At 43.2% G+C, this 24863-nt stretch overlaps 1 protein-coding gene across 1 annotated transcript in view; it reads left to right on the top strand.

Annotated features, from left to right (window-relative positions):
• LOC138852975 (uncharacterized) overlaps window positions 1-24863 on the top strand; it is a 501217-nt gene that overhangs the window by 435745 nt on the left and 40609 nt on the right. Inside the window, exon 7 of the mRNA XM_070086859.1 lies at window positions 24111-24863. This exon is cut by the window's right edge and continues 225 nt beyond it. Within this exon, the coding sequence (XP_069942960.1) occupies window positions 24111-24863 (753 nt within the window). The remainder of the gene's footprint in view (window positions 1-24110) is intronic.

Below are 24863 nucleotides of genomic sequence, written 5' to 3'. Positions count from 1 at the left end.
TGTAACACTGCTTCAAGGTGGTCAGTGATAGTTCCTGTAACACTGCTGGAAGGTGGTCAGTGATAGTTCCTGTAGCACTGCTGGAAGGTGGTCAGTGATAGTTCCTGTAACACTGCTGGAAGGTGGTCAGTGATAGTTCCTGTACCACTGCTGGAAGGTGGCCAGTGATAGTTCCTGTAACACTGCTGGAAGGTGGTCAGTGATGGTTCCTGTAACACTGCTGGAAGGTGGTCAGTGATGGTTCCTGTAACACTGCTGGAAGGTGGTCAGTGATGGTTCCTGTAACACTGCTGGAAGGTGGTCAGTGATAGTTCCTGTAACACTGCTGGAAGGTGGTCAGTGATGGTTCCTGTAACACTGCTGGAAGGTGGTCAGTGATGGTTCCTGTAACACTGCTGGAAGGTGGTCAGTGATGGTTCCTGTAACACTGCTGGAAGGTGGTCAGTGATAGTTCCTGTAACACTGCTGGAAGGTGGTCAGTGATAGTTCCTGTAACACTGCTGGAAGGTGGTCAGTGATAGTTCCTGTAACACTGCTGGAAGGTGGTCAGTGATAGTTCCTGTAACACTGCTGGAAGGTGGTCAGTGATAGTTCCTGTAGCACTGCTGGAAGGTGGTCAGTGATGGTTCCTGTAACACTGCTGGAAGGTGGTCAGTGATAGTTCCTGTAACACTGCTGGAAGGTGGTCAGTGATAGTTCCTGTAGCACTGCTGGAAGGTGGTCAGTGATGGTTCCTGTAACACTGTTGGAAGGTGGTCAGTGATGGTTCCTGTAGCACTGCTGGAAGGTGGTCAGTGATGGTTCCTGTAACACTGCTGGAAGGTGGTCAGTGATAGTTCCTGTAACACTAATGGAAGGTGGTCAGTGATAGTTCCTGTAGCACTGCTGGAAGGTGGTCAGTGATGGTTCCTGTAACTCTGCTGGAAGGTGGTCAGTGACGGTTTCTGTAGCAATGCTGGAAGGTGGTCAGTGATAGTTCCTGTAGCACTGCTGGAAGGTGGTCAGTGATAGTTCCTCTAGCACTGCTGGAAGGTGGTCAGTGATAGTTCCTGTAGCACTGCTGGAAGGTGGTCAGTGATGGTTCCTGAAGCACTGCTGGAAGGTGGTCAGTGATGGTTCCTGTAGCACTGCTGGAAGGTGGTCAGTGATAGTTCCTGTAACACTGCTGGAAGGTGGTCAGTGATAGTTCCTGTAAGACTGCTGGAAGGTGGTCAGTGATAGTTCCTGTAGCACTGCTGGAAGGTGGTCAGTGATGGTTCCTGTAACACTGCTGGAAGGTGGTCAGTGATAGTTCCTGTAGCACTGCTGGAAGGTGGTCAGTGATGGTTCCTGTAGCACTGCTGGAAGGTGGTCAGTGATACTTCCTGTAGCACTGCTGGAAGGTGGTCAGTGATGGTTCCTGTAACACCTGGAAGGTGGTCAGTGATAGTTCCTGTAGCACTGCTGGAAGGTGGTCAGTGATTGTTCCTGTAGCACTGCTGGAAGGTGGTCAGTGATAGTTAATGTAGCACTGCTGGAAGGTGGTCAGTGATGGTTCCTCTAACACTGCTGGAAGGTGGTCAGTGATAGTTCCTGTAACACTGCTGGAAGGTGGTCAGTGATGGTTCCTGTAGCACTGCTGGAAGGTGGTCAGTGATGGTTCCTGTAGCACTGCTGGAAGGTGGTCAGTGATAGTTCCTGTAACACTGCTGGAAGGTGGTCAGTGATGGTTCCTGTAGCACTGCTGGAAGGTGGTCAGTGATGGTTCCTGTAACACTGCTGGAAGGTGGTCAGTGATGGTTCCTGTAGCACTGCTGGAAGGTGGTCAGTGATGGTTCCTGTAGCACTGCTGGAAGGTGGTCAGTGATGGTTCCTGTAACACTGCTGGAAGGTGGTCAGTGATAGTTCCTGTAGCACTGCTGGAAGGTGGTCAGTGATAGTTCCTGTAACACTGCAGGAAGGTGGTCAGTGATGGTTCCTATAACACTGCTGGAAGGTGGTCAGTGATAGTTCCTGTAGCACTGCTGGAAGGTGGTCAGTGATAGTTCCTGTAACACTGCAGGAAGGTGGTCAGTGATGGTTCCTGTAACACTGCTTCAAGGTGGTCAGTGATAGTTCCTGTAACACTGCTGGAAGGTGGTCAGTGATAGTTCCTGTAGCACTGCTGGAAGGTGGTCAGTGATAGTTCCTGTAACACTGCTGGAAGGTGGTCAGTGATAGTTCCTGTACCACTGCTGGAAGGTGGCCAGTGATAGTTCCTGTAACACTGCTGGAAGGTGGTCAGTGATGGTTCCTGTAACACTGCTGGAAGGTGGTCAGTGATGGTTCCTGTAACACTGCTGGAAGGTGGTCAGTGATGGTTCCTGTAACACTGCTGGAAGGTGGTCAGTGATAGTTCCTGTAACACTGCTGGAAGGTGGTCAGTGATGGTTCCTGTAACACTGCTGGAAGGTGGTCAGTGATGGTTCCTGTAACACTGCTGGAAGGTGGTCAGTGATAGTTCCTGTAACACTGCTGGAAGGTGGTCAGTGATAGTTCCTGTAACACTGCTGGAAGGTGGTCAGTGATAGTTCCTGTAACACTGCTGGAAGGTGGTCAGTGATAGTTCCTGTAACACTGCTGGAAGGTGGTCAGTGATAGTTCCTGTAACACTGCTGGAAGGTGGTCAGTGATGGTTCCTGTAACACTGCTGGAAGGTGGTCAGTGATAGTTCCTGTAACACTGCTGGAAGGTGGTCAGTGATAGTTCCTGTAACACTGCTGGAAGGTGGTCAGTGATAGTTCCTGTAACACTGCTGGAAGGTGGTCAGTGATAGTTCCTGTAACACTGCTGGAAGGTGGTCAGTGATAGTTCCTGTAGCACTGCTGGAAGGTGGTCAGTGATGGTTCCTGTAACACTGCTGGAAGGTGGTCAGTGATAGTTCCTGTAACACTGCTGGAAGGTGGTCAGTGATAGTTCCTGTAGCACTGCTGGAAGGTGGTCAGTGATGGTTCCTGTAACACTGTTGGAAGGTGGTCAGTGATGGTTCCTGTAGCACTGCTGGAAGGTGGTCAGTGATAGTTCCTGTAACACTGCTGGAAGGTGGTCAGTGATAGTTCCTGTACCACTGCTGGAAGGTGGCCAGTGATAGTTCCTGTAACACTGCTGGAAGGTGGTCAGTGATGGTTCCTGTAACACTGCTGGAAGGTGGTCAGTGATGGTTCCTGTAACACTGCTGGAAGGTGGTCAGTGATGGTTCCTGTAACACTGCTGGAAGGTGGTCAGTGATAGTTCCTGTAACACTGCTGGAAGGTGGTCAGTGATGGTTCCTGTAACACTGCTGGAAGGTGGTCAGTGATGGTTCCTGTAACACTGCTGGAAGGTGGTCAGTGATGGTTCCTGTAACACTGCTGGAAGGTGGTCAGTGATAGTTCCTGTAACACTGCTGGAAGGTGGTCAGTGATAGTTCCTGTAACACTGCTGGAAGGTGGTCAGTGATAGTTCCTGTAACACTGCTGGAAGGTGGTCAGTGATAGTTCCTGTAACACTGCTGGAAGGTGGTCAGTGATAGTTCCTGTAGCACTGCTGGAAGGTGGTCAGTGATGGTTCCTGTAACACTGCTGGAAGGTGGTCAGTGATAGTTCCTGTAACACTGCTGGAAGGTGGTCAGTGATAGTTCCTGTAGCACTGCTGGAAGGTGGTCAGTGATGGTTCCTGTAACACTGTTGGAAGGTGGTCAGTGATGGTTCCTGTAGCACTGCTGGAAGGTGGTCAGTGATGGTTCCTGTAACACTGCTGGAAGGTGGTCAGTGATAGTTCCTGTAACACTAATGGAAGGTGGTCAGTGATAGTTCCTGTAGCACTGCTGGAAGGTGGTCAGTGATGGTTCCTGTAACTCTGCTGGAAGGTGGTCAGTGACGGTTTCTGTAGCAATGCTGGAAGGTGGTCAGTGATAGTTCCTGTAGCACTGCTGGAAGGTGGTCAGTGATAGTTCCTCTAGCACTGCTGGAAGGTGGTCAGTGATAGTTCCTGTAGCACTGCTGGAAGGTGGTCAGTGATGGTTCCTGTAGCACTGCTGGAAGGTGGTCAGTGATGGTTCCTGTAGCACTGCTGGAAGGTGGTCAGTGATAGTTCCTGTAACACTGCTGGAAGGTGGTCAGTGATAGTTCCTGTAAGACTGCTGGAAGGTGGTCAGTGATAGTTCCTGTAGCACTGCTGGAAGGTGGTCAGTGATGGTTCCTGTAACACTGCTGGAAGGTGGTCAGTGATAGTTCCTGTAGCACTGCTGGAAGGTGGTCAGTAATGGTTCCTGTAGCACTGCTGGAAGGTGGTCAGTGATACTTCCTGTAGCACTGCTGGAAGGTGGTCAGTGATGGTTCCTGTAACACCTGGAAGGTGGTCAGTGATAGTTCCTGTAGCACTGCTGGAAGGTGGTCAGTGATTGTTCCTGTAGCACTGCTGGAAGGTGGTCAGTGATAGTTAATGTAGCACTGCTGGAAGGTGGTCAGTGATGGTTCCTGTAACACTGCTGGAAGGTGGTCAGTGATAGTTCCTGTAGCACTGCTGGAAGGTGGTCAGTGATGGTTCCTGTAACACTGCTGGAAGGTGGTCAGTGATGGTTCCTGTAGCACTGCTGGAAGGTGGTCAGTGATAGTTCCTGTAGCACTGCTGGAAGGTGGTCAGTGATGGTTCCTGTAACACTGCTGGAAGGTGGTCAGTGATGGTTCCTGTAACACTGCTGGAAGGTGGTCAGTGATGGTTCCTGTAGCACTGCTGGAAGGTGGTCAGTGATGGTTCCTGTAGCACTGCTGGAAGGTGGTCATTGATAGTTCCTGTAGCACTGTTCGAAGGTGGTCAGTGATGGTTCCTGTAACACTGCTGGAAGGTGGTCAGTGATGGTTCCTGTAGCACTGCTGGAAGGTGGTCAGTGATGGTTCCTGTAGCACTGCTGGAAGGTGGTCAGTGATAGTTCCTGTAGCACTGCTGTAAGGTGGTCAGTGATGGTTCCTGTAACACTGCTTGAAGGTGGTCAGTGATGGTTCCTGTAACAATGCTGGAAGGTGGTCAGTGATGGTTCCTGTAGCACTGCTGGAAGGTGGTCAGTGATGGTTCCTGTAGCACTGCTGGAAGGTGGTCAGTGATGGTTCCTGTAACACTGCTGGAAGGTGGTCAGTGATAGCTCCTGTAACACTGCTGGAAGGTGGTCAGTGATGGTTCCTGTAGCACTGCTGGAAGGCGGTCAGTGATGGTTCCTGTAACACTGCTGGAAGGTGGTCAGTGATGGTTCCTGTAGCACTGCTGGAAGGTGGTCAGTGATAGTTCCTGTAGCACTGCTGGAAGGTGGTCAGTGATGGTTCCTGTAGCACTGCTGGAAGGTGGTCAGTGATGGTTCCTGTAGCACTGCTGGAAGGTGGTCAGTGATAGTTCCTGTAGCACTGCTGGAAGGTGGTCAGTGATGGTTCCTGTAACACTGCTGGAAGGTGGTCAGTGATGGTTCCTGTAGCACTGCTGGAAGGTGGTCAGTGATGGTTCCTGTAGCACTGCTGGAAGGTGGTCAGTGATAGTTCCTGTAGCACTGCTGGAAGGTGGTCAGTGATGGTTCCTGTAGCACTGCTGGAAGGTGGTCAGTGATGGTTCCTGTAACACTGCTGGAAGGTGGTCAGTGATGGTTCCTGTAGCACTGCTGGAAGGTGGTCAGTGATGGTTCCTGTAACGCTGCTGGAAGGTGGTCAGTGATGGTTCCTGTAGCACTGCTGGAAGGTGGTCAGTGATGGTTCCTGTAGCACTGCTGGAAGGTGGTCAGTGATAGTTCCTGTAACACTGCTGGAAGGTGGTCAGTGATAGTTCCTGTAGCACTGCTGGAAGGTGGTCAGTGATGGTTCCTGTAACACTGCTGGAAGGTGGTCAGTGATAGTTCCTGTAACACTGCTGGAAGGTGGTCAGTGATGGTTCCTGTAACACTGCTGGAAGGTGGTCAGTGATAGTTCTTGTAGCACTGCTGGAAGGTGGTCAGTGATGGTTCCTGTAGCACTGCTGGAAGGTGGTCAGTGATGGTTCCTGTAGCACTGCTGGAAGGTGGTCAGTGATAGTTCCTGTAGCACTGCTGGAAGGTGGTCAGTGATAGTTCCTGTAACACTGCTGGAAGGTGGTCAGTGATGGTTCCTGTAGCACTGCTGGAAGGTGGTCAGTGATAGCTTTTGTAACACTGCTGGAAGGTGCTCAGTGATGGTTCCTGTAGCACTGCTGGAAGGTGGTCAGTGATAGTTCCTGTAGCACTGCTGGAAGGTGGTCAGTGATAGTTCCTGTAACACTGCTGGAAGGTGGTCAGTGATGGTTCCTGTAGCACTGCTGGAAGGTGGTCAGTGATAGCTCCTGTAACACTGCTGGAAGGTGGTCAGTGATGGTTCCTGTAGCACTGCTGGAAGGTGGTCAGTGATGGTTCCTGTAACACTGCTGGTAGGTGGTCAGTGATGGTTCCTGTAGCACTGCTGGAAGGTGGTCAGTGATAGTTCCTGAAGCACTGCTGGAAGGTGGTCAGTGATAGTTCCTGTAACACTGCTGGAAGGTGGTCAGTGATGGTTCCTGTAGCACTGCTGGAAGGTGGTCAGTGATGGTTCCTGTAACACTGCTGGAAGGTGGTCAGTGATGGTTCCTGTAGCACTGCTGGAAGGTGGTCAGTGATGGTTCCTGTAGCACTGCTGGAAGGTCGTCAGTGATAGTTCCTGTAACACTGCTGGAAGGTGGTCAGTGATGGTTCCTGTAGCACTGCTGGAAGGTGGTCAGTGATGGTTCCTGTAACACTGCTGGAAGGTGGTCAGTGATGGTTCCAGTAGCACTGCTGGAAGGTGGTCAGTGATGGTTCCTGTAGCACTGCTGGAAGGTGGTCAGTGATGGTTCCTGTAGCACTGCTGGAAGGTGGTCAGTGATAGTTCCTGTAGCACTGCTGGAAGGTGGTCAGCGATAGTTCCTGTAGCACTGCTGGAAGGTGGTCAGTCATAGTTCCTGTACCACTGCTGGAAGGTGGTCAGTGATAGTTCCTGTAGCACTGCTGGAAGGTGGTCAGTGATAGTTCCTGTAGCACTGCTGGAAGGTGGTCGGTGATAGTTCCTGTAGCACTGCTGGAAGGTGGTCAGTGATAGTTCCTGTAGCACTGCTGGAAGGTGGTCAGTGATAGTACCTGTAGCACTGCTGGAAGGTGGTCAGTGATAGTTACTGTAGCAGTGCTGGAAGGTGGTCAGTGATAGTTACTGTAGCACTGCTGGAAGGTGGTCAGTGATAGTAACTTAGCAATACTGCAAGATGGTCAGTGACAGTAACTGTAGCACTGCTGGAAGGTGGTCAATGATAGTTACTGAAGCACTGCTGGAAGGTGGTCAGTGATAGTAACTGTACACTTCTGGAAGGTGGTCAATGATAGTTTCTGAAGCACTGCTGGAAGGTGGTCAGTGGCAGTAACTGTAGCACTGCTGGAAGGCGGTCAGTGATAGTTACTGTAGCACTGCTGGAAGGTGGTCAGTGATGGTTCCTGTAGCACTGGTGGAAGGTGGACAGTGATAGCAACTGTAGCACTGCTGTACGATGGTCAGTAATAGCAACTGTAGCACTGCTGGAAGGTTGTCGGTGATAGTAACTGTAGCACTGCTGGAAGGTGGTCAGTGACTGTAACTGCAGCACTGCTGGAAGGTTGTCGGTGATAGTAACTGTAGCACTGCTGGATGCTGGACTGTGATAGTAACTGTAGCACTGCTGGAAGGTTGTCGGCGATAGTAAATGTAGCACTGCTGGAAGATGATCAGTTATATTAAATGTAGCACTGCTGGAAGGTGGTCAGTGAAGGTAACTGTAGCACTGCTGGAAGGGTGCCGGTGATAATAACTGTAGCACTGTTGGAAGGGTGCCGGTGATAGTAACTGTAGCACTGCTGGAAGGTGGTCAGTGATAGTTCCTGTAGCACTGCTGGAAGGTGGTCAGTGATAGTTCCTGTAGCACTGCTGGAAGGTGGTCAGTGATAGTTCCTGTAGCACTGCTGGAAGGTGGTCAGTGATGGTTCCTGTAGCACTGCTGGAAGATGGTCAGTGATGGTTCCTGTAGCACTGCTGGAAGGTGGTCAGTGATAGTTCCTGTAACACTGCTTGAAGGTGGTCAGTGATAGTTCCTGTAACACTGCTGGAAGGTGGTCAGTGATAGTTCCTGTAGCACTGTTGGAAGGTGGTCAGTGATGGTTCCTGTAACACTGCTGGAAGGTGGTCAGTGATAGTTCCTGTAACACTGCTGGAAGGTGGTCAGTGATAGTTCCTGTAGCACTGCTGGAAGGTGGTCAGTGATAGTTCCTGTAGCACTGCTGGAAGGTGGTCAGTGATGGTTCCTGTAACACTGCTGGAAGGTGGTCAGTGATAGTTCCTGTAGCACTGCTGGAAGGTGGTCAGTGATGGTTCCTGTAGCACTGCTGGAAGGTGGTCAGTGATAGTTCCTGTAGCACTGCTGGAAGGTGGTCAGTGATGGTTCCTGTAACACTGCTGGAAGGTGGTCAGTGATAGTTCCTGTAGCACTGCTGGAAGGTGGTCAGTGATGGTTCCTGTAACACTGCTGGAAGGTGGTCAGTGATGGTTCCTGTAGCACTGCTGGAAGGTGGTCAGTGATAGTTCCTGTAGCACTGCTGGAAGGTGGTCAGTGATGGTTCCTGTAACACTGCTGGAAGGTGGTCAGTGATGGTTCCTGTAACACTGCTGGAAGATGGTCAGTGATGGTTCCTGTAGCACTGCTGGAAGGTGGTCAGTGATGGTTCCTGTAGCACTGCTGGAAGGTGGTCAGTGATAGTTCCTGTAGCACTGCTGGAAGGTGGTCAGTGATGGTTCCTGTAACACTGCTGGAAGGTGGTCAGTGATGGTTCCTGTAACAATGCTGGAAGGTGGTCAGTGATGGTTCCTGTAGCACTGCTGGAAGGTGGTCAGTGATGGTTCCTGTAACACTGCTGGAAGGTGGTCAGTGATGGTTCCTGTAGCACTGCTGGAAGGTGGTCAGTGATGGTTCCTGTAACACTGCTGGAAGGTGGTCAGTGATAGCTCCTGTAACACTGCTGGAAGGTGGTCAGTGATGGTTCCTGTAGCACTGCTGGAAGGTGGTCAGTGATGGTTCCTGTAACACTGCTGGAAGGTGGCCAGTGATGGTTCCTGTAGCACTGCTGGAAGGTGGTCCGTGATAGTTCCTGTACACTGCTGGAAGGTGGTCAGTGATGGTTCCTGTAGCACTGCTGGAAGGTGGTCAGTGATGGTTCCTGTAGCACTGCTGGAAGGTGGTCAGTGATAGTTCCTGTAGCACTGCTGGAAGGTGGTCAGTGATGGTTCCTGTAACACTGCTGGAAGGTGGTCAGTGATGGTTCCTGTAGTACTGCTGGAAGGTGGTCAGTGATGGTTCCTGTAGCACTGCTGGAAGGTGGTCAGTGATAGTTCCTGTAGCACTGCTGGAAGGTGGTCAGTGATGGTTCCTGTAGCACTGCTGGAAGGTGGTCAGTGATGGTTCCTGTAACACTGCTGGAAGGTGGTCAGTGATGGTTCCTGTAGCACTGCTGGAAGGTGGTCAGTGATGGTTCCTGTAACGCTGCTGGAAGGTGGTCAGTGATGGTTCCTGTAGCACTGCTGGAAGGTGGTCAGTGATGGTTCCTGTAACACTGCTGGAAGGTGGTCAGTGATAGCTCCTTTAACACTGCTGGAAGGTGGTCAGTGATGGTTCCTGTAGCACTGCTGGAAGGTGGTCAGTGATGGTTCCTATAACACTGCTGGAAGGTGGTCAGTGATGGTTCCTGTAGCACTGCTGGAAGGTGGTCAGTGATAGTTCCTGTAGCACTGCTGGAAGGTGGTCAGTGATGGTTCCTGTAGCACTGCTGGAAGGTGGTCAGTGATAGTTCCTGTAACACTGCTGGAAGGTGGTCAGTGATAGTTCCTGTAGCACTGCTGGAAGGTGGTCAGTGATGGTTCCTGTAACACTGCTGGAAGGTGGTCAGTGATAGTTCCTGTAACACTGCTGGAAGGTGGTCAGTGATGGTTCCTGTAACACTGCTGGAAGGTGGTCAGTGATAGTTCTTGTAGCACTGCTGGAAGGTGGTCAGTGATGGTTCCTGTAGCACTGCTGGAAGGTGGTCATTGATAGTTCCTGTAGCACTGCTGGAAGGTGGTCAGTGATGGTTCCTGTAACACTGCTGGAAGGTGGTCAGTGATGGTTCCTGTAGCACTGCTGGAAGGTGGTCAGTGATGGTTCCTGTAACACTGCTGAAAGGTGGTCAGTGATAGTTCCTGTAACACTGCTGGAAGGTGGTCAGTGATAGTTCCTGTAGCAGTGCTGGAAGGTGGTCAGTGATGGTTCCTGTAGCACTGCTGGAAGGTGGTCAGTGATAGTTCCTGTAACACTGCTGGAAGGTGGTCAGTGATAGTTCCTGTAGCACTGCTAGAAGGTGGTCAGTGATGGTTCCTGTAGCACTGCTGGAAGGTGGTCAGTGATAGTTCCTGTAGCACTGCTGGAAGGTGGTCAGTGATGGTTCCTGTAGCACTGCTGGAAGGTGGTCAGTGATAGTTCCTGTAGCACTGCTGGAAGGTGGTCAGTGATAGTTCCTGTAACACTGCTGGAAGGTGGTCAGTGATAGTTCCTGTAACACTGCTGGAAGGTGGCCAGTGATGGTTCCTGTAGCACTGCTGGAAGGTGGTCAGTGATAGTTCCTGTAGCACTGCTGGAAGGTGGTCAGTGATAGCTCCTGTAACACTGCTGGATGGTGGTCAGTGATGGTTCCTGTAGCACTGCTGGAAGGTGGTCAGTGATGGTTCCTGTAACACTGCTGGAAGGTGGTCAGTGATGGTTCCTGTAGCACTGCTGGAAGGTGGTCAGTGATAGTTCCTGTAGCACTGCTGGAAGGTGGTCAGTGATAGTTCCTGTAACACTGCTGGAAGGTGGTCAGTGATGGTTCCTGTAGCACTGCTGGAAGGTGGTCAGTGATGGTTCCTGTAGCACTGCTGGAAGGTGATCAGTGATAGTTCCTGTAACACTGCTGGAAGGTGGTCAGTGATGGTTCCTGTAGCACTGCTGGAAGGTGGTCAGTGATGGTTCCTGTAGCACTGCTGGAAGGTGGTCAGTGATGGTTCCTGTAGCACTGCTGGAAGGTGGTCAGTGATAGTTCCTGTAGCACTGCTGGAAGGTGGTCAGCGATAGTTCCTGTAGCACTGCTGGAAGGTGGTCAATGATAGTTCCTGTAGCACTGCTGGAAGGTGGTCAGTGATAGTTCCTGTAGCACTGCTGGAAGGTGGTTAGTGATAGTTCCTGTAGCACTGCTGGAAGGTGGTCGGTGATAGTTCCTGTAGCACTGCTGGAAGGTGGTCAGTGATAGTTCCTGTAGCACTGCTGGAAGGTGGTCAGTGATAGTACCTGTAGCACTGCTGGATGGTGGTCAGTGATAGTTACTGTTGCAGTGCTGGAAGGTGGTCAGTGATAGTTACTGTAGCACTGCTGGAAGGTGGTCAGTGATAGTAACTTAGCAATACTGCAAGATGGTCAGTGACAGTAACTGTAGCACTGCTGGAAGGTGGTCAATGATAGTTACTGAAGCACTGCTGGAAGGTGGTCAGTGATAGTAACTGTAGCACTTCTGGAAGGTGGTCAATGATAGTTTCTGAAGCACTGCTGGAAGGTGGTCAGTGGCAGTAACTGTAGCACTTCTGGAAGGCGGTCAGTGATAGTTACTGTAGCACTGCTGGAAGGTGGTCAGTGATAGTTCCTGTAGCACTGCTGGAAGGTGGACAGTGATAGCAACTGTAGCACTGCTGTACGATGGTCAGTAATAGCAACTGTAGCACTGCTGGAAGGTTGTCGGTGATAGTAACTGTAGCACTGCTGGAAGGTGGTCAGTGACTGTAACTGCAGCACTGCTGGAAGGTTGTCGGTGATAGTAACTGTAGCACTGCTGGATGGTGGACAGTGATAGTAACTGTAGCACTGCTGGAAGGTTGTCGGCGATTGTAAATGTAGCACTGCTGGAAGATGATCAGTTATATTAAATGTAGCACTGCTGGAAGGTGGTCAGTGAAGGTAACTGTAGCACTGCTGGAAGGGTGCCGGTGATAATAACTGTAGCACGGTTGGAAGGGTGCCGGTGATAGTAACTGTAGCACTGCTGGAAGGTTGTCAGTGATAGTTACTGTAGCATAGTTGGAAGGTGGTCAGTGATAGAAACTATAGCACTGCTGGAAGATGGTCAGTTATATTAACTGTAGAACTGCTAGAAAGTTGTCGGTGATAGGAACTGTAGCACTGTTGGAAGAAGGTCAGTGATATTACCTGTTCCACTGCTGGAAGGTGGTCAGTGATGGTAACTGTAGCACTGCTTGAAAGTTGAAAGAGATAGTAACTGTAGCAGTGCTAGAAGGCTGTCAGTGATAATTACTGTAGCACAGTTGGAAGGTGGTCAGTGATAGTAATTATAGCACCGCTGGAAGGTGGTCAGTGATAGTAATTATAGCACTGCTGGAAGATGGTAAGTGAAAGTTAGTGTAGCACTGGTGGAAGGTGGTCAGTGATAGTAACTGTAGCACTGCTGGAAGGAGGTCAGTGACAGTTACTGCAGAACAGCTGGAAGGTGGTCAGTGATGGTAACTGTAGCACTGCTGGAAAGTTGTCGGTGACAGTAACTGTAGTAGTGCTGGAAGGTGATTAGTGATTGTAACTGTAGCACTGCTAGAAGGAGGTCAGTGACAGTTACTGCAGAACAGCTGGAAGGTGGTCAGTGATAGTAACTATATCACTGCTGGAAAGTTGTCGGTGATAGTAACTCTAGCACTGTTGGAAGATAGTCAGTAATAGTAACTGTAGCAATGCTGGAAGGTTGTCAATGAAAGTTACTGTAGCACAGTTATAAGGTGGTCAGTGATTGTAACTGTAGCACTGCTGGAAGGAGGTCAGTGACAGTTACTGCAGAAGAGCTGGAAGGTGGTCAGTGAGAGTAACTGTAGCACTGCTAGAAGGCGGTGAGTGATAGTTACTGTAGCACAGTTGGAAGGTGGTCAGTGATAGTAACTATAGCACTGCTGGAAAGTTGTCGATGCTAGCAACTCTTGCACTGTTGGAAGATAGTCAGTAATAGTAACTGTAGCAATGCTGGAAGGTTGTCCGTGAAAGTTACTGTAGCACAGTTATAAGGTGGTCAGTGATAGTAACTGTAGCACTGCTGGAAGGTGGTCAGTGATTGTAACTGTAGCACTGCTGGAAGGCGGTCAGTGATTGTAACTGTAGCACTGCTGGAAGGTGGTCAGTGATAGCAACTAGCACTGCTGGAAGGTGGTCAGCGATAGTAACTGTAGCATTGCTGGAAGGTGGTCAGTGATAGCAACTGTAGCACTGCTGGAAGGTGGTCTGTAATAGTAACTGTAGCACTGCTGGAAGGTGGTCAGTGATAGCAACTGCAGCACTGCTGGAAGGTGGTCAGTGATAGTAATTGCAGCACTGCTGGAAGGCGGTCAGCGATAGTAACTGTAGCACTGCTGGTAGGTTGTCGGTGATAGTAACTGCAGCACTGCTGGAAGGTGGTCAGTGTTAGTAACTGCAGCACTGCTGTAAGGTGGTCAGTGATAGTAACTGTAGCACTGCTGGAAGGTAGTCAGTGTTAATAACTGTAGCACTGCTGGAAGGTTTTCGGTTATAGTAACTGCAGCACTCCTGGAAGGTGGTCAATGTTAATAACTGCAGCACTGCTGGAAGGTGGTCAGTGATAGTAACTGCAGCACTGCTGGAAGGTTGTCAGTGATAGTTACTGTAGCACTGCTGGAAGGTGGTTAGTGATAGTAACTGTAGCACTACTGGAAGGTTGTCAGTGATAGTAACTGCAGCAGTGCTGGAAGGTGGTCAGTGATAGTAACTGCAGCGCTGCTGAAAGTTGGTCAGTGATAGTAACTGCAGCGCTGCTGGAAGGTGGTCAGTGATAGTAACTGTAGCACTGTTGGAAGGTAATCAGGTTAGGTTAGGCGATAACAGTGAACTATGGTAGTTATTGTGGAGGCTACAACAGCGAAATATGGTAGTAAAGGCGGAGGCTACAACAGTGAACTATGCTAGTAATGGTACAGGCTGCAACAGTGAACTATGGTAGTAATGGTACAGGCTGCAGCAGTGAACTATGGTAGTAATGGTACAGGCTGCAGCAGTGAACTATGGTAGTAATGGTACAGGCTGCGTTCGGTGTGTTCAGTCCATGGACTGAACACATCGACTCCAGGCTTAGCGACTGATTACCTCACACTCCTCCTCTCCTTACTCCTTCTGCTTTGTATTGGACTGATGAAGCCACTGTGTGGCGAAACGTTTCCTGAATAAAGTTTCCCATGTGTTGCATAAGTGTCTCAATTTTCAACTTGTCGGTTTTTCAAACCATTCCTCACAACTGTCAGACACTGCAGCATCATGGGATCTTGTTACAAAGTATTCTTCAACACTTGTCCAACCTTTGGACGAAGACCTACTTCGACTAGTGGATGATAACACAATGACCCCGCCTCCTCCTGCTTCCCCTCACCTCACTACAGTATATAAGGTAGTAATGGTACAGGCTGCAACAGTGAACTATGGTAGTAATGGTACAGGCTACAGCAGTGAACTATGGTAGTAATGGTACAGGCTGCAACAGTGAACTATGGTAGTAATGGTGCAGGCTGCAACAGTGAACTATGGTAGTAATGGTACAGGCTGCAACAGTGAACTATGGTAGTAATGGTACAGGCTGCAACAGTGAACTATGGTAGTAATGGTACAGGCTGCAACAGTGAACTATGGTAGTAATGGTACAGGCTGCAACAGTGAACTATGGTAGTAATGGTGCAGGCTGCAACAGTGAACTATGGTAGTAATGGTACAGGCTGCAACAGTGAACTATGGTAGTAATGGTACAGGCTGCAACAGTGAACTATGGTAGTAATGGTACAGGCTGCAACAGAGAACTATGGTAGTAATGGTACAGGCTGCAACAGTGAACTATGGTAGTAATGGTACAGGCTGCAACAGTGAACTATGGTAGTAATGGTACAGGCTGCAACAGTGAACTATGGTAGTAATGGTACAGGCTGCAACAGTGAAATATGGTAGTAATGGTACAGGCTGCAACAGTGAAATATGGTAGTAATGGTACAGGCTGCAACAGTGAACTATGGTAATAATGGATAAGGCTACAATAGTAAACTATGGTAGTGAAGTATGGGGGTCAGGGAAGTATGGTAATAAATCACAGTGATTAATGGTGGAGTGAGATCAACACGCAACCCAGCCATTACTGTGTGCACAGTAATGTGTACAGTAATGTGTACAGTAATGTGTACAGTAATGTGTACAGTAATGTGTACAGTAATGTGTACAGTAATGTGTACAGTAATGTGTACAGTAATGTGTACAGTAATGTGTACAGTAATGTGTACAGTAATGTGTACAGTAATGTGAACATTATTGTGTACAGTAATGTGAACATTATTGTGTACAGTAATGTGTACAGTAATGTGTACAGTAATGTGTACAGTAATGTGTACAGTAATGTGTACAGTAATGTGTACAGTAATGTGTACAGTAATGTGTACAGTAATGTGTACAGTAATGTGTACAGTAATGTGTACAGTAATGTGTACAGTAATGTGTACAGTAATGTGTACAGTAATGTGAACATTATTGTGTACAGTAATGTGAACATTATTGTGTACAGTAATGTGTACAGTAATGTGTACAGTAATGTGTACAATAATGTGTACAGTAATGTGTACAGTAATGTGAACATTATTGTGTACAGTAATGTGTACAGTAATGTGAACATTATTGTGTACAGTAATGTGAACATTATTGTGTACAGTAATGTGTACAGTAATGTGTACAGTAATGTGTACAATAATGTGTACAGTAATGTGTACAGTAATGTGAACATTATTGTGTACAGTAATGTGTACAGTTATGTGTACAGTAATGTGTACAGTGATGTGTACAATAATGTGTACAGTAATGTGTACAGTAATGTGTACAGTGATGTGTACAGTAATGTGTACAGTAATGTGTACAGTAATGTGTACAGTGATGTGTACAGTAATGTGATGGGTTATTCATGTCTGGTTCATGTCTCGTGCACGTCATCACGCGAGCACATCAACTCTCTACGGTCTACGCACACGTGTGTACATTTATTATCAGAACCAGTGATAAAATCAGTAATAACACCAGCGATAACACCAATGATAACACCAATGATAACATCAGTGATAATACTAGTGATAACACCAGTGATAACACCAGTTGCAACACCAGTTATAGCACCAGTGATAACTCCAGTGATAACATCAGTAATAACACCAGTGATGACATCAGTTACATCACCAGAAATAACACCAGTAATAACACCAATGAAAACACCACTGATGACATCAGTTATAACACCAATAATAAACCAGTGATAACACCAAAAATCTGGAATTCATTACCTGTGAATATAAAAGAAACACTGTCTGTTTTTAAGTTTAAGTCTCCACTTACAAATAACTTTCTCACCCACAACTAAATAAATACTGAATAATTGTATCTCATAAATGTCTAATTGTGACCCATTCACACTTTGTTATTTTTAATTACATCACCTAACATAATCCTCCATTCTACTGAATGTTCAGCAACAGTGACTGACCATACGACCTGTCTTTGTAATACTCATTTGTGCTTAATTGTTATCTGTTTACAATAATGTTTTTACCACTGAATATATCATTGCTTAGTTAATCTTAAGTTAATTTTAAGCCTGGCCATAATGTTCTGCATGCTAGTGATAACGCCAGTATAACACTAGTGATAACACCAGTGATAACACCAGTGACAAAACCAGTGATAATACCAGTGATAGCATCAATGATAACACCAACGATAACACCAATGATAATACAAGTGATGACAACAGAAACAACACTAGTGATAAGACCAGTTATAAAACCAGTGAAAACACCACTTATAACACCAATGATAACACAAGCAATAACACCAGTGATAACACCTGTGATAACACCAGATATAACACCAGTGATAATACCATTTATAACACCAGATATAACACCAGTGATAATACCATTTATAACACCAGTTATAACACTAGAGATAACACAAGTTATAACACCAGTGATAACACCAGTTATAAAACCAGTGATATCACCAGCTATTACACCAGTTATAACACCACTGATAATATCAGCGTTAACACCAGTTATAACACCAACTACAATACCAGTGATAACACCAGTTATTTCACCAGTGATAACACCAGTAATAACACCAGTTATAACACCAGTTATAACATCAATAATAACACCAGTTAAAACACCATTTATAACAAAAGTTGCAACACAAGTGATAACACCAGGGATATCACTAGTGATAACACCAATGATAAAACCAATGATAAGACCAGTGATAATACCAGCGATTACATCAGAAATAACACTAGTTATAAGATCAGTTTCAACTTCTGTTATAGCACCAGTGATAACACCAATGATAACACCAGTTATAGCACCAGTTATAACACCAGTGATAACACCACTTGCAAAAACAGTTATAACACCAGTTAAAAGATATATAACACCAGTTATAACACCAGTTATAGCACCAATGATAACACCAATTATAACACCAGTTATAACACCAGTATAACGCCAGTTATAACACCAGTTTTTACAGCAGTAATAACACCAGCCATAAAACCAGTGATAACACCAGAGATAACGCTAGTGATAACACTAGTGATAACACCAGTGATAACACTACTTTTAACACCAGTGATAATAGCAATGAAAACACCAGTGATGACACCAATGATAACACCGGTGACAACACCATTGATAACACCAATGATAACACCAGTGATAATACCAGCGATGACAACATAAATAACACTAGTTATGAAACCAGTTTTAACACCAGTGATAATATCAGCGATAACATCAGAAATAACACCAGTGATAACACCAGTTATAACACCAGTGGTAACTACAGTTGTAACACCGGTGAAAACACCATTTATAACATGAGTGATATCACCAGTAATAACACCAGTTATAAGACCAGTTGTAACACAAGTTATAACACAAGTTATAACGCCAGTAAAAACATCAGTTACAACACCAGTAATAACATCAGTTGTGACACCAGTGATAACATCAGTTATAACAGCAGTTATAACACCAGTAATAACATCAGTTTTAACACGAGTGATAACACCAGTTATAACACTAGCAATAATATCAGTTATAACACCAGTGATAACATCAGTTATAACACCAGTTATAACACCAGTAATAACATCAGTTAAAACACCAGAGATAACATCAGTGATAACACCAGTTATAGCAACAGCAATAACATCAGTTATAACACCAGTTATAACACCAGTAATAACATCAGTTATAACACCAGTTATAACACCAGTAATAACATCAATTATAACACCAGAGATAACATCAGTGATAACACCAGTTATAGCAACAGTAATAACATCAGTTATAACACCAGTTATAACACCAGTGATAACATCAGTGATAACACCAGTCATAACAACAGTAATAACATCAGTTATAACACCAGTTATAACACCAGTAATAATATCAGTTATAACACCAGTGATAACATCAGTTATAACACCAGTTATAACACCAGTAATAACATCAGTGATAACACCAGTTATAACACCAGTAATAATATGAGTTATAACACCAGTTATAACACCAGTAATAATATCATTTATAACACCAGTGATAACATCAGTTATAACACCAGTTATAACACCAGTAATAACATCAGTGATAACACCAGTTATAACACCAGTAATAATATCAGTTATAACACCAGTTATAACACCAGTAATAATATCAGTTATAACACCAGTGATAACATCAGTTATAACACCAGTTATAACACCAGTAATAACATCATGATAACACCAGTTATAACACCAGTAATAATATCAGTTATAACACCAGTTATAACACCAGTAATAATATCAGTTATAACACCAGTGATAACATCAGTTATAACACCAGTTATAACACCAGTAATAATATCAGTGATAACACCAGTTATAACACCAGTAATAATATCAGTTATAACACCAGTTATAACACCAGTAATAATATCAGTTATAACACCAGTGATAACATCAGTTATAACACCAGTTATAACACCAGTAATAACATCATGATAACACCAGTTATAACACCAGTAATAATATCAGTTATAACACCAGTTATAACACCAGTAATAATATCAGTTATAACACCAGTGATAACATAAGTTATAACACCAGTTATAACACCAGTAATAACATCAGTGATAACACCAGTTATAACACCAGTAATAATATCAGTTATAACACCAGTTATAACATCAGTTGTAACACCAGTTATAAAACCAGTTATAACATCATTATAACACCAGTGATAACACCAGTTAAAACATCAGTTATAACTCCAGTGATAACCAGTTGTTAACACACTGGCCTCTGAGTCTGTGTACACACCTGTCCGGGGTTCGAGTCACCGCCGCTCCGTGATTTATAAACTTCTTGTGGTATAAATCTGTGTTGATATAAATCAAATTCTGTTACTTTCTCTAACTTTATTTTGAAGTTTCCTTGTAGAGATTTATTTTTATTTTTATTATTCTCACCCAACATTACTGAATGATATATTGTTGTTCTTTGTTATTACTGGTGTTATTACTGGTGTTATTACTGGTGTTATTACTGGTGTTATTACTGGTGTTATTACTGGTGTTATTACTGGTGTTATTACTGGTGTTATTATTGGTGTTATTACTGGTGTTATTACTGGTGTTATTACTGGTGTTATAACTGGTGTTATAACTGATGTTAAAACTGGTGTTATAACTGGTGTTATAACTGATGTTAAAACTGGTGTTATTATTGGTGTTATTACTGGTGTTATAACTGGTGTTATAACTGATGTTATTACTGGTGTTATTACTGGTGTTATTACTGGTGTTATTACTGGTGTTATAACTGGTGTTATAACTGATGTTATTACTGGTGTTATTACTGGTGTTATTACTGGTGTTATAACTGGTGTTATAACTGATGTTATTACTGGTGTTATTACTGGTGTTATTATTGGTGTTATTATTGGTGTTATTACTGGTGTTATTACTGGTGTTATTACTGGTGTTATTACTGGTGTTATTACTGGTGTTATTACTGGTGTTGTTATTGGTGTTATTACTGGTGTTATTACTGGTGTTATTACTGGTGTTATTACTGGTGTTATTACTGGTGTTATTACTGGTGTTATTACTGGTGTTATTACTGGTGTTATTACTGGTGTTATTACTGGTGTTATTACTGGTGTTATTATTGGTGTTATTACTGGTGTTATTACTGGTGTTATTACTGGTGTTATAACTGGTGTTATAACTGATGTTAAAACTGGTGTTATAACTGGTGTTATAACTGATGTTAAAACTGGTGTTATTATTGGTGTTATTACTGGTGTTATAATTGGTGTTATTACTGGTGTTATTACTGGTGTTATTACTGGTGTTATTACTGGTGTTATAACTGATGTTATTACTGGTGTTATTACTGGTGTTATTACTGGTGTTATAACTGATGTTATTACTGGTGTTATTACTGGTGTTATAACTGGTGTTATAACATGGTATTACTGGTGTTATAACTGATGTTATTACTGGTGTTATTACTGGTGTTATTACTGGTGTTATTACTGGTGTTATAACTGGTGTTATTACTGGTGTTATTACTGGTGTTATTACTGGTGTTATAACTGATGTTATTACTTGTGTTATTACTGGTGTTATAACTGGTTTTATAACATGGTATTACTGGTGTTATAACTGATGTTAAAACTGGTGTTATTACTGGTGTTATTACTGGTGTTATTATTGGTGTTATTATTGGTGTTATTACTGGTGTTATAACTGGTGTTATTACTGGTGTTATTACTGGTGTTATTACTGGTGTTATTACTGGTGTTATTATTGGTGTTATTACTGGTGTTATTACTGGTGTTATTACTGGTGTTATTACTGGTGTTATAACTGGTGTTATTACTGGTGTTATTACTGGTGTTATAACTGGTGTTATTACTGGTGTTATTACTGGTGTTATTACTGGTGTTATTATTGGTGTTATTACTGGTGTTATTACTGGTGTTATTACTGGTGTTATAACTGGTGTTATAACTGATGTTAAAACTGGTGTTATAACTGGTGTTATAACTGATGTTAAAACTGGTGTTATTATTGGTGTTATTACTGGTGTTATAATTGGTGTTATTACTGGTGTTATTACTGGTGTTATTACTGGTGTTATTACTGGTGTTATAACTGATGTTATTACTGGTGTTATTACTGGTGTTATTACTGGTGTTATAACTGATGTTATTACTGGTGTTATTACTGGTGTTATAACTGGTGTTATAACATGGTATTACTGGTGTTATAACTGATGTTATTACTGGTGTTATTACTGGTGTTATTACTGGTGTTATTACTGGTGTTATAACTGGTGTTATTACTGGTGTTATTACTGGTGTTATTACTGGTGTTATAACTGATGTTATTACTTGTGTTATTACTGGTGTTATAACTGGTGTTATAACATGGTATTACTGGTGTTATAACTGATGTTATTACTGGTGTTATTACTGGTGTTATTACTGGTGTTATTACTGGTGTTATAACTGGTGTTATAACTGGTGTTAGAACTGGTGTTATTACTGGTGTTATAACTGGTGTTATTACTGGTGTTATAACTGGTGTTTGAACTGGTGTTATAACTGATGTTATTATTGGTGTTATAACTGGTGTTAGAACTGTTGTTATAACTGATGTTATAACTGGTGTTATAACTGGTGTTAGAACTGGTGTTATAACTGATGCTATTACTGGTGTTATAACTGGTGTTAGAACTGTTGTTATAACTGATGTTATTACTGGTGTTATAACTGGTTTTAGAACTGGTGTTATAACTGATGTTATTACTGGTGTTATAACTGATGTTATTACTGGTGTTATAACTGATGTTATTACTGGTGTTATAACTGGTGTTAGAACTGGTGTTATAACTGATGTTAAAACTGGTGTTATAACTGGTGTTATAACTGGTGTTAGAACTGGTGTTATAACTGATGTTATCACTGGTGTTATAACTGGTGTTATAACTGGTGTTATAACTGATGTCATTACTGGTGCTATAACTGGTGTTAGAACTGGTGTTATAACTGATGTTATTACTGGTGTTATAACTGATGTTATTACTGGTGTTATAACTGATGTTATTACTGGTGTTAAAACTGGTGTTAGAACTGGTGTTATAACTGATGTTAAAACTGGTGTTATATCTGGTGTTAGAACTGGTGTTAGAACTGGTGTTATAACTGATGTTATCACTGGTGTTATAACTGGTGTTATAACTGGTGTTATAACTGATGTTATTACTGGTGTTATAACTGGTGTTAGAACTGGTGTTATCACTGGTGTTAGAACTGGTGTTATAACTGATGTTAAAACTGGTGTTATACCTGGTGTTATAACTGGTGTCAGAACTGGTGTTATAACTGGTGTTATTACTGGTGTTATAACTGATGTTATTACTGGTGTTATAATTGGTGTTATTACTGGTGTTATAACTGGTGTTAGAACTGGTGTTAGAACTGGTGTTATAACTGGTGTTATAACTGATGTTAAAACTGGTGTTATAACTGGTGTTATAACTGGTGTTAGAACTGGTGTTATAACTGATGTTAAAACTGGTGTTATAACTGGTGTTATAACTGGTGTTATAACTGATGTTATTACTGGTGTTATAACTGGTGTTATTACTGGTGTTATAACTGATGTTATTACTGGTGTTATAACTGGTGTTATTACTGGTGTTATAACTGATGTTATTACTGGTGTTATAACTGGTGTTATTACTGGTGTTATAACTATTGTTATTGCTAGTGTTATAACTGGAGTTATAACTGATGTTAAAACTAGTGTTATTACTGGTGTCATAACTGATGTTATTGCTAGTGTTATAACTGGTGTTATAACTGAAGTTATTACTAGTGTTATTACTGGTGTTATAACTGATGTTATTACTAGTGTTATTACTGGTGTTATAACTGATGTTATTGCTAGTGTTATAACTGGTGTTATAACTGGTGTTAGAATTGGTGTTATAACTGATGTTATTGCTAGTGTTATAACTGGTGTTATAACTGATGTTAAAGCTGGTGTTATTACTGGTGTTATAACTGATGTTATAACTGGGGTTATTACTGGTGTAATAACTGGTGTTATTACTAGTGCTATAACTGCTGTTATAACTGGTGTTATAACTGATATTATAACTTGTGTTATAACTAATGTTATAACTGTTGTTATCACTGGTGTTATAACTGGTGTTATAACTGATGTTATAACTTGTTATTGCTAGTGTTATCACTGGTGTTATTACTAGTGCTATAACTGCTGTTATAACTGGTGTTATAACTGATGTTATAACTGGTGTTATAACTGATGTTATAACTGTTGTTATCACTGGTGTTATAACTAGTGTTATAACTGATATTATAACTGTTGTTATTGCTAGTGTTATCAATGGTGTTATAACTGGTGTTATTACTAGTGCTATAACTGTTGTTATAACTGGTGTTATAACTGATGTTATAACTGATGTTATAACTGGTGTTATAACTGATGTTATAACTGTTGTTATCACTGGTGTTATAATTGGTGTTATTACTAGTGTTATAACTGGTGTTATAACTGGTGTTGTAACTGATGTTATTACTAGCGTTAAAAATGGTGTTATAACTGGTTTTATTGGTGGTGTTATAACTGGTGTTATTACTGGTGTTATAACTGGTGTTATAAATTATGTTATAACTGGTGTTATAACTGATGTTATTACTAGCGTTAAAAATGGTGTTATAACTGGTGTTATTGGTGGTGTTATAACTGGTGTTATTACTGGTGTTATAACTGGTGTTATAAATGGTGTTATTGGAGGTGTTATAACTGATGTTATTACTTGTGTTATAACCGGTGTTATAACTGGTGTCATAACTTGTGTTATAACAGTGTTATTCCTATAGTTGTAACTGGTGTTATAAGTGATGTAACTGGTGTTATTAATGGTGTTATAACTGGTGTTATAACTGTTGTTATTGTTAGTTTTATAACTGGTGTTATAACTGATGTTATTGCTGGTGTTATATCTGGTGTTATAACTGATGTTATTACTAGTGTTATAACCGGTGTTATAACTGGTGTCATAACTTGTGTTGTAACTGGTGCTGTAACTTGTGTTATTACTCGTGTTATAACCGGTATTACAACTGGTGTTATCACTGGTGTTACAACTGATGTTATTACTTGTGTTATAACTGGTGTTATAACTGATGTTATAACTGCTGTTATAACTGGTATTATAACTGGTGTTATCACTGGTGTTATAGCTGATGCTATCACTTGTGTTATAACTGGTGTTATAACTGATGTTGTAACTGGTGTTAAAACTGATGTTATAACTGGTGTTATAACTTACTTTATAACTGGTGTTATCACCGGTGTTATAACTGTTGCTATAACTGGTGTTATAACTGATGTTATTACTGCTGTTATAGGTGATGTTATAACAGGCGTTATCACTGGTGTTACAATTGATGCTATAACTGGTGTTATCATTGGTGTTATAACTAATGTTATCACTGGTATTATCACTGGTGCTACAACTGATGTTATAATTGGTGTTATCACTGGTGTTACAACTGATGCTATCACTGGTGTTGTCACTGGTGTTACAACTGGTGCTATCACTGGTGTTATCACTGGTGTTACAACTGATG

Source organism: Cherax quadricarinatus, chromosome 20 (genome assembly GCF_038502225.1).
Source record: "Cherax quadricarinatus isolate ZL_2023a chromosome 20, ASM3850222v1, whole genome shotgun sequence".
Classification (NCBI taxonomy): Eukaryota; Metazoa; Arthropoda; class Malacostraca; order Decapoda; family Parastacidae; genus Cherax; species Cherax quadricarinatus.
This window is presented reverse-complemented; position numbering and strand designations above follow the sequence as displayed.